General features: G+C 44.5%; 10 protein-coding genes across 10 annotated transcripts; 6 read left to right on the top strand and 4 right to left on the bottom strand.

The window, feature by feature from the left end:
* Nucleotides 1-209: 209 nt before the first annotated feature.
* N7478_005433 (glycoside hydrolase family 88/105 protein) lies at nt 210-1337 on the bottom strand (the record flags this gene model as incomplete). The annotated part of the gene is made up of 1 exon (XM_056921647.1): nt 210-1337. The coding sequence occupies one exon, from the start codon at nt 1335-1337 to the stop codon at nt 210-212; it is 1128 nt and encodes a 375-aa protein (XP_056779684.1).
* A 559-nt stretch (nt 1338-1896) lies between these two features.
* Nucleotides 1897-2244, top strand: N7478_005432 (2-ketogluconate transporter; the record flags this gene model as incomplete). Its single annotated transcript, XM_056921646.1, has 1 exon — nt 1897-2244. One exon carries the CDS (start codon nt 1897-1899, stop codon nt 2242-2244), a length of 348 nt encoding a protein of 115 aa, XP_056779683.1.
* Nucleotides 2245-2808: 564 nt separating this feature from the next.
* Nucleotides 2809-3714, top strand: N7478_005431 (uncharacterized protein; the record flags this gene model as incomplete). The annotated part of the gene is made up of 3 exons (XM_056921645.1): nt 2809-3119; nt 3200-3411; nt 3518-3714. 3 exons carry the CDS (start codon nt 2809-2811, stop codon nt 3712-3714), a joined length of 720 nt encoding a protein of 239 aa, XP_056779682.1.
* Nucleotides 3715-3998: 284 nt separating this feature from the next.
* Nucleotides 3999-4697, bottom strand: N7478_005430 (uncharacterized protein; the record flags this gene model as incomplete). The annotated part of the gene is made up of 2 exons (XM_056921644.1): nt 3999-4382; nt 4518-4697. 2 exons carry the CDS (start codon nt 4695-4697, stop codon nt 3999-4001), a joined length of 564 nt encoding a protein of 187 aa, XP_056779681.1.
* Nucleotides 4698-5092: 395 nt separating this feature from the next.
* On the bottom strand, nt 5093-5564 carry N7478_005429 (Zn(II)2Cys6 transcription factor domain-containing protein; the record flags this gene model as incomplete). Its single annotated transcript, XM_056921643.1, has 2 exons — nt 5093-5441; nt 5497-5564. 2 exons carry the CDS (start codon nt 5562-5564, stop codon nt 5093-5095), a joined length of 417 nt encoding a protein of 138 aa, XP_056779680.1.
* A 1118-nt stretch (nt 5565-6682) lies between these two features.
* On the top strand, nt 6683-7732 carry N7478_005428 (NmrA/HSCARG family protein; the record flags this gene model as incomplete). Its single annotated transcript, XM_056921642.1, has 3 exons — nt 6683-6856; nt 6927-7338; nt 7395-7732. 3 exons carry the CDS (start codon nt 6683-6685, stop codon nt 7730-7732), a joined length of 924 nt encoding a protein of 307 aa, XP_056779679.1.
* Nucleotides 7733-8208: 476 nt separating this feature from the next.
* Nucleotides 8209-9193, top strand: N7478_005427 (SDR family oxidoreductase; the record flags this gene model as incomplete). The annotated part of the gene is made up of 3 exons (XM_056921641.1): nt 8209-8501; nt 8559-8684; nt 8755-9193. 3 exons carry the CDS (start codon nt 8209-8211, stop codon nt 9191-9193), a joined length of 858 nt encoding a protein of 285 aa, XP_056779678.1.
* Nucleotides 9194-10174: 981 nt separating this feature from the next.
* Nucleotides 10175-10423, bottom strand: N7478_005426 (uncharacterized protein; the record flags this gene model as incomplete). The annotated part of the gene is made up of 1 exon (XM_056921640.1): nt 10175-10423. One exon carries the CDS (start codon nt 10421-10423, stop codon nt 10175-10177), a length of 249 nt encoding a protein of 82 aa, XP_056779677.1.
* A 1021-nt stretch (nt 10424-11444) lies between these two features.
* N7478_005425 (uncharacterized protein) lies at nt 11445-11670 on the top strand (the record flags this gene model as incomplete). The annotated part of the gene is made up of 2 exons (XM_056921639.1): nt 11445-11478; nt 11510-11670. The coding sequence occupies 2 exons, from the start codon at nt 11445-11447 to the stop codon at nt 11668-11670; spliced, it is 195 nt and encodes a 64-aa protein (XP_056779676.1).
* A 1007-nt stretch (nt 11671-12677) lies between these two features.
* On the top strand, nt 12678-13985 carry N7478_005424 (uncharacterized protein; the record flags this gene model as incomplete). The annotated part of the gene is made up of 2 exons (XM_056921638.1): nt 12678-13313; nt 13377-13985. The coding sequence occupies 2 exons, from the start codon at nt 12678-12680 to the stop codon at nt 13983-13985; spliced, it is 1245 nt and encodes a 414-aa protein (XP_056779675.1).
* Between the last annotated feature and the right edge of the window lie 712 nt (nt 13986-14697).

Raw genomic sequence — 14697 nt, 5'->3', positions numbered from 1 at the left:
CTGATGACATACTAGTAGTGATTGCTTAGCCTCCCCGCGGAAGATACAACTCGAGCTCCGATACCATATGTCTATGAAGGAGTTCCGAGTCGGTGGTTTTGATTTACACAGTCCTAGGAAAGAAGATAAAAATGTTGATGAATTTGTAGAGTTTTTCTATTTTCTGAGTGCCAAGAGTATGTACATGTATGTATAATCTAAAGAGTCACTTAAATATAAGTTCGCAAGTATTCACCGAGAGCCATCATTGCCATTGCTTGGCCGTACGGCATGGCTGTTACAGCGATATTGCGATAGTGGTCAAGTGTGTCGCCCATACCGGTGCCAAAACTAGTATTTTGAAGTTCACCATTCGTGTCAATGGAATCCAAAACAGCAGCCACAGCCTTTTCTGCTACTTCGCGATATTGTGTTCCAATGTAGCGCTTGCGAACACCCTTCAAAATGCCGAATGCAAATCCTGCAGTTGCGGATGCTTCAATATAAGATCCCGGATCACTGTGATCAAGGAGAGTTCTCCAATAACCAGTCGGCTCTTGCAGGCGCTGCAACGCCTCGCACTGAGCTTCGAGTGTATCCTGAAGAAAAGAACGAAGTGGATCATTTGGGGGTAGGTCCATGAGCTCGATAATTTCTGGAATCACAATGGTGATCCAACTATTCCCTCGCGCCCAAAGAGCACCCGCAAAATTGTGGCCGCCACCCTCGAAAGTCCAGCCATGATAGAATAGACCACTTTTCGGGTCGCAAAGATATTTGATATGAATCAAAAGCTGCTTTTTGGCCTCTGTAATATACTCCTCCCGCCCCAATAACTTGCCAATCTTAGCCAATGGTAAAACCGTCATCATTAAGGTGTCATCCCAAAGATTCTGTCGGTGTTCCATCGCGTATGTCTTGTGCTGCATCCCCCCATACCGTGTCCTTGGGAGCTCATGCATCGCCCACTCAGCCCACGCATCTAACCATGGGAGATAGATAGGGTTGCGGGTTTTTTCATAAACATAAGCAAGTGTAAGGAAGACGACCATAGTGTTGATGTTTTTGGTGGTTCCCCCTTCGGCAAATCGAGCCGAGAACCAGTCTTCGATAATTTTGAGAAGGGAGGGATCTCCAGTCATTTCGTAATATTTCCAGATGCCATATAGACCAATTCCATGTGTCCACTCCCATCCATTCCATGATTTTGTATCAATGATACGACCATCGGAAAGATGGAGCAGGAATTTTCCAGTTTCATCTTTGATGTTGACCAGGTTCTCTATGAGGTTGCGTATCGATGAATTGACTTCTAAAGAGGTCGGACGATTGACAACAGGTTGCTTGGATGAAGTCATATTTTTGGAAGCAGGTAGGTCAGATGCGATCTGGAGGAAATATCAAAGTCGGCAGAACTTGAAACTGGTGGCTGCAACAGAAAAGGATTCCCAATCTGTGAAATGTATTAATATGAAGACCCCAACATCGACCGATCCGCTTGGATGATTCTTACCCCGAGATCTTGGTGGCGGTGAGCATTCGGACATTGCTAGACCGAGACGAAAAAAAGCCAAGACGAACCATGACGCCTCTGAATCCTTTGGCTGGATAGTTGAGGTCGGTTGCGAGTAGGAGCCTTCGTATTTGTCTTTGTTTGGACAGTGATTTCTCCGTCTTGGCAAACGCTAAATTTGAGTCTCTGTCAATCCGGGGTCAAGAAGGCGGGGTTAAGCTTGTGTGGAGTTGGCACATGAGGTGTGGAGCTTGATGAATGCCATGCTCACGGTATGTCTGTGCGCAAATTTGATCTCTGATCATTAATGCTTATATAGAGACCCTATTGTCAAAGAGCCCAACAGCAAATTTTGTAACCGAACTACCATCCCTCTTCGCCGAAAACCTTTTTCTTCAGACAAGATGGATCGCGCTGATGATAATGAAGGACCACAAGATGCGAAAACAGTCGGATTGGCTCATGTTGAGCAACAGATGACCGAAGACATTGACGATCTAAAGAAAGCCGACCCTGGCGATCGTGTCGATGGTCAGGTACAAAAGTATGCCGCCATGGGGCGTGTCGAGATAGACGAGGCAACAAACAGTCGTCTTAAGCGTTTGATTGACAAGCGCGTTTTGACCATCATGGTCTTCACCTACCTTGTACAAGCCTTGGACAAGGGGACTATGTCTTTCACCTCGATTATGGGAATCCTTGATTATACACACGTCAGCAATTCTCAGGTACGATATAAGATCACTGGTTAACTTTCAACATGCTAATTAAATCAGTATGCATGGCTATCCACTTGCATTTATCTATCCATTCTTGTGGTAGAATACCCAACCAATTGGATCATTCAAAGAGTTCCCGTTGCTAAATATCTTGGATGTAATATCATTGTGTGGGGCTCTATCCTGGCACTCCACGCGACCGTAAAGAACTTTGGGGGGCTCCTGGCTCTTCGAACTCTGCTTGGTATCTTTGAAGCATGCGCTCAACCTACCTTTGTGCGATTATCCGGAATGTGGTATAAAAGAGAAGAGCAAGCTCAAACTGTCACTTTATGGTGAGTTCTCCTACTAAGAGATAACGTCGACATACGAGGCTTATAATTTGTCAGGTATATGATGAATGGATTTCAGCAGATGATTGGAGGTCTTTTAGCCTATCTGTTCAGTATGATAGGTAACGACAAAGTCGTCAAATCATGGCAAGCGTTGTTCATGACCTACGGGTGCTTCTCGGTCCTTTTCGGAATTTTCGTTCTACTTTTTATGCCAGACTCACCAATGACAGCCACTTGTTTTTCGGAAGAAGATAAGCACTTAATGGTTGAGAGAGTTCGAGAAAATCGCACCGGTATCCAGAACAAAAAGTTCCGTAAATACCAGGCCCTGGAAGCTCTGCAGGATCCTCAGATGTGGTGCTACTGTGGCATTCAGCTTTTTACAACCATGCCCACAAGTGGCCTTGGGACATTTGCTAATATTATTATCAAGGGGTTTGACTTCACAACTCTTCAAACCCAACTACTCTCTATGGTGCTAGGAGCCTATATTATTATGGTATTACTATCATCTGCTTGGATTGTTAAAAGGACGGGTCAAAATCTGATAACCATGGCAGCATATTGTATACCGTGAGTTTCAACATTGTTATTCAGCTCTGCAGAGATGAAAATATCTACTTATCAGTTTGCTAATTTGCTACACACTCTAGCTCTTTTATCGGTACAATTGTCTTAATGACTGTTCAGAATACTAATACCGCAACGAAAGCCGGATTACTTCTCAGTTACTACATTACTCTCTCTTTTTGGGCAGCCCAAGCCCTCACACTATCGATGATATCTCGAAATATCGCCGGACAGACAAAGAAGTCAACAGTCATTGCTGCCAACTTCATCGCATGGGCGACTGGGAATGCAATCGGTATCAAACCATTACTATCACTTTCACCTTTGAACGATTTACTAATCGGATTCATCTACAGGACCCCAAATATTCTTAACAAAAGATGCACCCCGTTATTTTACAGCATTCAGCATCCATCTTGCCTGTTATACGCTCCTGGAATTAATTTTGATATACCTGCGGTTTCACCTTAAAAGTCAAAATGCAAAGAAGGATCAACTAGCAGCCGTCGATGACACAATAACGGGCACATCAGAAGATTTCGATGGTTTTGAAGATTTAACAGATCGAGAAAATCTTCGTTTCCGTTATGTGTACTAGCCAGTTTTGTTAACTTCCCGGGATTATTCAACATTGGCCTGGGCCAAATAGAATAGAAGGGAGAAACATGAAATGCCAAACCATAGGATGGGCGAAGTGTGGACGTTGGTTCTTCTCTATTGATCATTAATTCGTGGTCACATTTAGCTATTTTCAGTCGCTTTCAGCTCTATACCAATTATGGACTAACATAATGCCTCAGGGCAATATGACATTGATTGATTTATACACAAAATGAACTTCCAAAACGTAGAAGTCACCTTCATCAATACTGCATGTAGTATTCACCACTTTATAAACTCTGCATAGTCTTTTGGTAAGTTGTTCTCAGAATCTCGCCATCGAAATATAACCTCAACCGGAGATTTTAGACCACCCATCACGAAGGTACCGTATATCCGATCCCTATCTTTCGGTATCTGGATTTCCATAGGCAAGTGGGCCAAAGTTGCCTCTTCTAGCTCCATGTTCCGCTTAGCAATGGCAAAAAGTTGCTTAGTATTCCAACCTCCTTCTTGACCCGCACATTGACCCAAAGCCGCAATAGCACGGCGGCGAAGCACTGGGTGTCGGCATTTTCGCGCCACCAGATACAGAGCTGGGGAAATACCCGACTCTAGCACAAAAGCCGGTTGACGATCCAAATGATCGGGATCATTTCGATTGGCCTATTCGGACAAAGTAATAACAAGTTCAAAATCGGAAATAAAATCGTCATTTTGCATTTCGTCTGGGCTATTAGCGGTTTGTGTCCAGGCGAACAAAGTTTGATAGTGTACCTGAGTCACCAAGATAGACCGTACATTTGGCATGTAGTTTTGGGTCTTGGCTAGTTGCTCAGTCAATGTCCGAAAGCAACTCCACCACTCCCTATATTGAAGGATCAGGTTTTGCTGTATGTTGAAGGCATCTTGGTTTTGACCTCCAAAAAATGGCGGAAAGTCGTCTCCTAGAGATTGAAGTAAGCGCATAGTCTGTATCATGATTACGTTCAATTTCATCCTAGCGTCCACCATACTAAGAAATCCAAAGCGATCCAAATCATCTTCCTTATGATGGTCCATATTTGAAAGTGAGCGTCGTCCCCAGAACGATAGCTCAAGATTCATGCGAGAAAAAAAAACCATATAGCTCCTGATAGACTTCTGTTGGCAGGTGAGATTCCCGAGGCTGCTCTTCATGCCCTGAAAGGTTTAACACCAGCCTCAGTGATTCAAAGCTTGGGGCATGTTCAATTTGAAAAACTCCAGGCAGATAAATAAAGCCCATACAACCAGGACCTGGTCTTTGTTTAACGATGTCTTGCCGAGGAGGGTACGGATTGCCTGGTTATATTGTTGGACTTCAAAAATTGGAGATTTCATTGATCCAGAGCTCGCTAAGCTGCGCTGGTGAGCGGCTCCAACTGCAGTGATGGCATGACGCACCGCAACATCGGTTGAGAGATTTGGGGTAAGTAGTATTGCCAAAGCTCAGAGGCAAAGAATCCTGACAATGCATGGACGGTGTGGGTACAGAAATGATGTAGATTCTGGCGTTCCTCGCGTGTACAGGGAAGAAGGACCAGGCACGAGTCTGAGGTTAGTGGGACTGGTGCTGCATAAATTTTGGCTACTCGCTGGCGCAGTTTCTCCTGTAAGAGATCCTCATAACCACTGCATTTGCGGTTCGTAGTTGTGCATTGCAGACATTCGGGCTTTTCTTCACCGCATTTTGTGTGGCGGAATCTGTGAAGTCAGTTGAATTAATGTACAATGCATTTAAATCTTATTCTTAACTTACTTGCAAGTAATGCATCCATTCTTAGAGTTGGGATTAGGGCCTCTCCGCTTACGCTGGCGGGGTGACATAACGTATTTGATGATACTATTGCAATATCTTGTCAGGTCGTCAACAAATGACTCGCTTGTTAAAGCCTCAGCTCATTTAACGGTTGTCCACCGACTTGGTGGGGATTCTTATTCAGTCGTATTGTTGCTCAGCCGCAGTCCTGACGTTGCTGACAAGGCTGTGAGTGCCAAGATCAAAAGACAATCGCGCACTGATTGGCCCCTTTAATTGGGTTGCCTTTTCTTCTGAGGCTCAGTGTGGGGGCCATTACAGGATAACCTAAATTGGCTTAGGCTTCTAAAATCGTGTTTTCTACAGTCCGTTCGTATTCCTACTCACTGTGAGAAGAGACCACCCGGAACACGTCTTACATTTTCGACGTTTCCCTCTAAGCCAATGACTAGCGACGTTATTTTTGTCGGCTAAGCTGAGGAAAGCGATATACGGTTTCAATCTTTTTGAATTTCATTAAGAGTTGTTCAATATATCGCCGAAGAAAAAAGATACAGCAATGGCAACATCAATAGCTATTTAGATGTTCAGACGTAATGGAAAGACAACCTCGGAACTCGACACCAATAAAAAAACGAAAGGAAGATTCAAATGATCATGCGACCCATGGAATAAGCCCAGGTCTATTCAATCTTTGACCAAGAGATCATTCGAAGCTTATCAACAGTGGATATTCCGATAGAAAAGTTTCAGTTCCAGTGTACATATTGGGGGATATTACTTTGCTTACCTCCACGGTAGATAGTCCAGCCCAACCGAACTCTAGAGCTGGCCATGCTCGGACATTCAATGTCACGCTTTATCAACGTAGTCGGTAGAAATGGCTCTGGCTGTGAGTCACATATGGATGAAAGGAAAACACTGGATCCTCCTATATTGCTTCGTTGATTTCGATGGCATCTGTTTGGTTGGATTATTTGCGACTGGAACTAAACATTGTCGTCCGTTCGGCGCGGCGACTCTGAACGTCCGAGGCGGGATCGCATTGCTCCGTGTCGGCCAATGGTCAACCGGAACAATCTATATAAATTCAGAGTAAAACAACCTTTTCAATGATTTTATGGTGAGCAAAAGAGTTGATCGGGCCACTTATTTCATATTTAACTGTGGTAAAGTCGAATACGCCATGTCAAAATTGATCACGGTTTTTGGAGCCACCGGGAACCAAGGTGGCTCGGTCATTCGTACCATACTCAACGATGCTAAGCTATCGAAAGAATTCCGCATCAGAGCAGTAACGCGCGATGTGAACAAGCCAACAGCTTTGGATCTGACAGGTCAAGGGGTTGAGGTTGTCATGGTAAGTACATATTTGTTTTCCACAAACTCGACATCTCACAGGTTTGTTTGTAACTCACCCAATCTGGTAGGGCGATATGTCATCACCAGAGGACATGTCAACAGTCATTTCTGGCTCACATAGTGTGTTCCTCGTCACAAACTTTTGGGAATCCCAATCTGCCGCTCCAGAAATCATTCAAGGCAAAATTGTCACCGATGCATGTAAAGCGGCGGGGGTGAAGCACCTAATATTCTCTTCGCTTATTGACGCAGCCGAAGCAACACATGGTCGCTTGATTCACATCACCCATTTTGACGGTAAAGCAGAGGTTGAAAGATATATCGAGAGCAGCGGATTGCCGGCTACCTTCGTGATGCTGGGAATATTCACTACTCAGCTATTCGGCTTGATTCGGAAACAAGACGATGGCACTTTCGTTTTGGCAACTCCCACAAACACGAACGCCGCAGCACCATTCATCGACGTCAACGCTGACACGGGTATGGTATCTCTAAGTTGAAATGCATGCGATCCAGTACACTGACAGCTTATTTAGGTAACTTTGTACGTGCTGCAATTCTGAATCAACCGGAGACAGGTACCAAGACCATTCATGCGTCCAGTCAGTATTATACATTTGATGAAATCGCGGCTCACTTTCGGTCGGCCACTGGAAATCCGATAAACGTGTTCTCTGTGCCGGGAGAATTGTTCAAGTCATTTCTGACTCCCTCCCTTTCGCCTGATATGGCCGAGGAGGTATATGAAAACCTGATGTTGCTTGAGGACCCTGGTTATTATGCTGGTGCGGATCTCACCCCGAGTCTCAATCTGCTTTCCGAGAGACCCATGGGCCTTGAGGAATTCTTCCGTCGAAACAAGGCTCAATGGTGAGTCCCCAAACCACGATATTGAAAAGGTAGACTTAGTTTCCAGTGGCTGGGACATCCTCTCAATAAACAGAGTTTTTTTTTCTTTGGGACACTGTCTCACATACGTTCAACAATGAATATTTCATCTTGATTCTTATCTTTCTTATATCTTTTCGCTCATTGCAACATTAATCGGGCGCGGTGGCCATGACGAAGCTTATTCACTCTGCGGGTCCCGTCCTCGTAAACGTGCGCGGGGATAATGATCATTAACGATCGTCCTTGCGATGTAGTACCAGGCATATAAATTATCAATGGAAATTTCGCATTTATTACCCGTCTAGGTAGTTCAAGTTGGCGTAATCAGCGGATTAATCGGTGATAACGTGTTAACCCCGTTCAACCATTGCGGCCCCTGTGGCCCCAAGCGACCTCTATGGCCCCATTATTCAAGTATAAGATACACGCCCGAGCTTCAAACAAGAAATTAAATTGAAAATGACAGACGACAAAAAGACCTGGCTTATCACTGGGGCATCGTCAGGCCTAGGCAAGTCAATCTCTTTGGAGGTATTGAGAGGCGGCCATAAAGTCATCGGAACCACCCGAGACATTCCAAATGCTGAAGCAACACACCCCGAGTTCTCGGTCAAAGGCGGAATCTGGTTGGAACTAGACCCTAGCAATAAAAATGCTTACGATCAATTTAGTCAATGTTTCCAGAAATATAGCGTGGATGTTCTAGTGAACAACGCCGGGTATGCCTTCATCGGCGCCGTTGAAGATACTAGGTATAAGCCCCGAAGGCAAACTGCCAGTCAGATCTTTTTGTTCTAACTGTACTTCAGCGAAGAAGAATTACGCAATCAGATGGAAATCAATTTTTATGGACCCCTTCGAACTGTTCGGGCGTGCCTACCGTTCATGCGTGCCAAAAGATCCGGCCATATTATCTTGATCAGCAGCGGTGCTGGGTGTGTTGTATTTCATTATTCATTTTTTCAATATTATGTTCATCTATTAACGAATATAATTGTCAATTAGATTCATAGCCCGTCCTGGACGCGCCGCGTATTCTGCCAGCAAATTCGCGATCGAGGCCATTCATGAGTCTCTTGCTCAGGAGGTGACAAAATTTGACATCAAAGTCTTGATAGTGGAGCCAGGCGCCTTCCGTACACCCTTTTCTAGCCGTATTGTGACCCCAAAGCAGTTTGAAGCTGGCTTTAGCGAGGCTTATAAAGGAACTCTGGTTGAAAATATGGTGACTGGGTCCCGAGGCCTTACGACTATTCCAGATTACTTCCGAGGTGATCCTGACAAGGCTGCACGGGAAATCATCAAGGCGACTAACTCGGATCATAAATATCTACGGATGCCGTTGGGCAGCGACTGTTTGGCTGCTTTGGAGCTAAAGATCGGGAGCTTAAAAGGGGATCTTGAGGCGACTAGACCTATGGCCACAGCCACCGACATTGACTAGTGCCCATATCAGATAGCCACAGATTTTGAATGTACTATTGATACGTTATACACTGCATGACATAAGTATTTCTCTGGGGTAGTTCAAAACGTGATATTATTTTTGGTCTAGAGCAAAAGATGGATAAGGAAATAAAAGCTTGGGTGAACAAAGATGCCAGCGATGGAACATTATACTATACAAAGTTTTTAGAGAATATCTAAAAAAAAGTCTCACCCGGTTTGGTAAATAGCCTACTAACCCCAGAGGGGACAAAAATATCCTATATTTGCACTTTAGGGCCCCTTTCTTTGATTTTCGACATTTCTTCGCAATATCAAGTGCGACAGGTTTGATACTAAATGAAGCCAATTCACTATTTTCCAGAACTCTGGATCTCCAAAGGTCCCATCGCTCCAGGCATAAGCCTACCTTCCCATTTTAGAGGGCGCCTCCTCTGGTGGGCCGACTCAATCGTTCGGGGGGCTCTTGATCACTAATCTGGGAAAATAATAGTCGCCAGCATGAAACGTCCACTCCCCTGTTAAAATGACATAGCAGTCAAGGGTCGCTTGACCAAACCATAGCTCTTCCAACGCGTCTCTCAGCGCCCAAACCGCAAAGTTTATCCACCCCGTCAAAAGACGTCCCGGAAGTCTAGCCTGAAAATAAGACTAACATTTATCCATCGTGTGGTCGTTTTCTTATCATTGTCACCCCAGTCTAGACCGTAACGCATCAGCGAAAATATTGAATAATAGCAGTTTGCGATCTTACAATACAAGTTTTCTCGCATACTATTGCCCAAATCAGTTCAAACCGTATACGCTCCCTGGTCCTTCTTAGCAGCTGTGAGTTTCAATTTGTAAGGAGCATGCCATTACCATTGACAGTTGGAAGTTCTGTTTTGGAAGCTCGACTAGCGACTTCATGAAATTGATCATCCGGGCTTGAGCGGGATGCCGATGAGGAACCTGACCCATGACTTTTATGGTTAAAATTTCAAAGTGTCCACAGAAATTCCTCTCCATAATTTGAAAAGTCTTCTGCGCCTTTTTGCCTCTCGCTGACGGAGTCGGACGGGAAGGTCGCGTCAATCTCTCGACTTGCATCATATGGTTTCAAAGCGTCTTCTGGCTGGAGTAAACGATTTAGGACGATGAAAAGTCGATTGTCTAGCGCGGTAAATTTCTCTTCGAATTTCAGACTTGCTAGCTCTATCGGTACGTCCGACATTCTTCCATCCTCCATGGCGTCTGTAGAAATTGTATCATTTGTGGGACATTTCGTGGGAGACCTGCGAAATTGGATTTGCGAATTGAACCCCTCAGTTTGTCACTTTAGCCCCCAAGAGTCAACCTCACTTTGCCAGCATATCCGTTCTCAAACAAGAAGGGGGGGGGGGCGGGGCCTCCTCGATTGTAGACATTTCAATTCTGACTAGGTACTTCATTTATCTCTCCCACAGTTCATTTGCATATTTGCAATTTAGGGGAATTTTTGAAGGTACTCCTCCCCCCTATCTCAGTTTCCTGATCTAAACTCTGGACAATGATATTCAAAAACCCAAGGATTATACAATGAGAATTGATATTAGTAAGTTCGGAGCCTCCGAGGTCATTCATCAGTTGATCCCTATTCTAAGTTCAAGCTGTAACAAAAGGCAACGGGTTCCCCAGCTGATTCATGACAAATAATACATTATGATTCACTCCTAGATTTGAGGACATGATATTAGCTTCGTAAACCTGGTATCTCTAAGCTATGGTCTATTTAAACTATTGAAAAGGGGGATAGAAACCATTCGAAATGGCCTAGGGAGGCACTCTTTCAAAAACCCAAAATATGGCCAATCTTTAGTAGTCCTGCAATGCTGCTCGTTGACGCTAATTTAAACAACTACTAGTGCGATAACATGTACATAAGTTCGTCAACACATGCTAGCCTGATAATGCCAGTGATACTCGACCCACCTGACACAAGCCCAAATTTTGGTAAAATTGCATCTTCCGGGCTAGGCCAACTTAATACTACGCGCGTATATCACCCTGCACAACTCGGATCATGGCCGCTCTCTAGTGAGTACTAGTAGATAGGTTCGTGATTTTCCGATTGTAGCTCCGAGTCGAAGATGGTATTTCTAAATTGCAAGTTGGTTTAATTTCCGAGTCCTTGAGCACTCTCAGGCTTTAGGTACACCGGTCCTCCGAAGATAGTACGTATGATTGAATTCAGGATTTGGAAGGTGGCCAAAAAAGATTTGATATTGAAAATGGGATTGGTGGCTACTGCATGTGACCGTTTAAGTACGAAGGAGAATATTTAAAATGCATTCAGGAAGGGCAGTCAAATCTGTGAAGGACTCGGCAGTTGAGACATCTTCTAACAAACGGGTCGCAGCACCAGAGTTCCGACCAAGAGAGATCGATCCACTTCAAAGCGGTTCCAGATTAGCAGCGGAGATTAGCAGTGTCGTGCCAAACAGCAAAACCGACTAATTGCAATGTTTCCGGCGCATGAAATGTTTTCAGTATGTTCTCAGGCCAGTTGGGAGTTGACTAGTGAATTTTACAGCCAAGGCAGAACAGACTTTCTGAAATTTAGGTACTTTTGAACTCTCGAGGCTGACTTGCCCTCTGAAAGTCAACTCAATAGAACACGCTGGGATCCACACCGCTAGACTCAAAGTAAAGCAAATGTCCCTGATCTATCGCCACTGGTCCGCCTATAGTATCCTTCAGAATGGCATTGTTAATTTCAGTGGTACCCACCCTTTCTAAAGCCTCCGCTATTGGTTAAGCATTTTTGATCGCCCAGAAAATTGTTCCAAACAGAAGCGTCCTTGCCACCCGAAGATCGAACCAACGTGTTAGTGTTGATTGTTTGGATCTGAGTAGCGCAACATTGCCCGCGACTAATATCAGTCGGGCGAAACCTGCATATATTCTCATTTCTCGAAAATATGCAATCATCTGATATTTGCTTCTATCACTGTGGACTAGAAGCTCTAGGTAGCACTGCACAGCATAATATGGAATTCTAGGGGTCGGATGTATGAAGTCGAAGAATTGAGTCACAATGTACTTTGTGGATTATTCTTCTTATCACTACCACATGGGATTCTCGAAGCTCTGAGGATTTTCTTCAGACTAGTGGCGGGTTGAACTCACATACCCATAAAAGAGGGGCCGCGGAGGTGAAAACATTGGGAAGAAAAAGTCCGCCGGTGGGCCTCGAGTGAACGCTAGGCCTGAGAGTCGCGTTACTTCCCGCGTGTAATCCTTGTCTCTAGGGTTTTCACAACATCTTCGAACACAAAAGTGTGGGGCTATGGTCTAGGCAAGCAACTTTCAGGGGTTTATACCCTGGTCATGTTGCAGAAAAACTTTGCACAGAGGAATCTATCTCTTAATAAAGCTCGCTCGCTATTGCTCTACGGAACCGGCCCCAGTCCGTTCGACCGAATCGATATTTTGGTTCAGACGTTGATACGAAATTAGCCGCCATGACAACGTTAATGTCAAGTTTGGCTGTTCAATGGCTCCTTCCCGACAACTCGGCCAATGACAGTTTTACATTGCAAAGACGCACCGACGACTCGCCTAAGACCGTGGCTGCGAACTCGCCTAACTCCGCGGCTGGCTCTTGGATCATCGATCCGTTACCTCCCCTCCAGCGCCGTGGTTTAATTGCTATTGCAGTATTAGCTTCCATTTCCCTCGTTTCTACATTTTCTCTTTTGTGCTTTTTTACCTATCGTTTCATTTTCTGGAAGAAGTACTACAGGCGATATATCGGATACAACCAGTATGTTGTGTTGATGTATAATCTGGCCCTGGCCGATTTTATTCAATCCATCGCTTTCATTGTCAGTATTCGGTGGATCACTGGCAACTCCATTCATGCGGAGGATCCAGCATGTTTTTTACAGGGTATCTGGCTCCAGATTGGCGACCCCATGAGTGGAATGTTTGTTCTGGCAATTGCATTACACACGTTTATGCATGTTAGCTTGGGACGTCAAATAAGTCACCGTGTATTTGTTTCGGTTGTTGTTGGTCTCTGGGTTTTTGGTGTGATCTTGGTCGTGATCCCCATAGGAATCCACGGTCGATATGTGTGGATGCCGTCCGTGGCATGGGTATGTTTTGTTCCATATGTTTTGAATGCATGGAAGAATACTAATTATTCGGTCTTTGAACAGTGCTGGATGACAACGGAGCACCCAACCCTTCGACTCTTTACGCATTACTTCTGGATCTTCTTTGTTCAATTTTTGAGTGTCCTACTCTACGCGATTATGTTTGTTCAGCTTCGACGCAAAATTGCTCAATCTAAGATTCTGGGAGCAAGTTATACGGAAAGCTTAAAGCGTCTCAACCGCGTTGTGTCTTACATGGTACTCTACCCCATTGTATACATCACATTGACTTTACCGTTGTCTGCTGGTCGAATGGCATCCGTCAGCGGTAAATCACCAAGTGTGACCTATTTCTGCGTTGCCGGTGCACTTATGACTCTGTCTGGGTTTTGTGACGTGCTCCAGTACACTCTGACACGGAAAAGTGTTGTATTGGAGTCGGAGACCAGATCAAAGGATGTCTCTCGTGACAAGAAATACCAAGGCTATGGTAACATTTATTCTAATAAATCCGACGCCGATGACAAGGGCCCATACACCACTGTCTGTGCTGCGAGGGGTGGCAATAGCTCCACCGAAGCAATTGTTCACCAGCAAGATGTCGAACTCACCACTGTCGACCAGGTGTACCAACAGACAACAATCACGGTGACTCATGAGCCGGCTTATTAGTGAACAGAAGCCTCGTCACTTCATTATCTTGAAAAAGTGAAATATTCAAAGGCTTATAACGAATTTCGTCTAAATACCCCGCTGTGGACCTCAATTCTGCAGGATATTTTGTACATGTTTCATTTTACCTTCGTGATACCCCGTTTGTTTCCATTCGATGAAGCATTGAGCAACCATTATTTTTTATGCCATAGAATCTTTTAATATATGTCGACAATTTGTGTGGAGCTTGATTGTACTTCGAATCTCAGAATCCTAGTAGTTTAATTATGAAATTATGAAATTTACAACATGTTGAGCAGGATTGCTGGGTAGAACCCCCGGTGACCAGTACCGGTGGTTTTAGTGTCAATAGGACGCGGAGATCCACACCTTCCAAAGTCTTAAGGGCACAGGTACCGGTAGTACTAGTAAATTGCGGACACTTTCAACTGGTTCTCATTTGGAATTTCTAAAGCCTGGGTATCCCAAGCTCGTAAGTGCCATTTACTATTAAGCTCTCCCCCACGCGGTGAGATTGGAATACAACCCCCACAAACTTTCAAGGAAAATGAATCTATATTTATTTCAGATTCGCTGTACCCAAGATTAGGGCCATTACCATCAACCATGGAAGGGGCCTCTGTTCGAAGTTCAATGGTTATTCAAAATGCTAATCAAGGTTTAGAGACATGAGAACTTGGGAAGGTTTGGAATGAAACACCGATGGTTT

The sequence above is a fragment of the Penicillium angulare genome (assembly GCF_028827245.1).
Source record: "Penicillium angulare strain IBT 27051 chromosome Unknown utg000004l_segment0_segment0, whole genome shotgun sequence".
Taxonomy (NCBI): domain Eukaryota; kingdom Fungi; phylum Ascomycota; class Eurotiomycetes; order Eurotiales; family Aspergillaceae; genus Penicillium; species Penicillium angulare.
The sequence above is the reverse complement of the archived record's forward strand: the minus strand, read 5'-3'. Positions and strand labels throughout refer to the sequence as shown.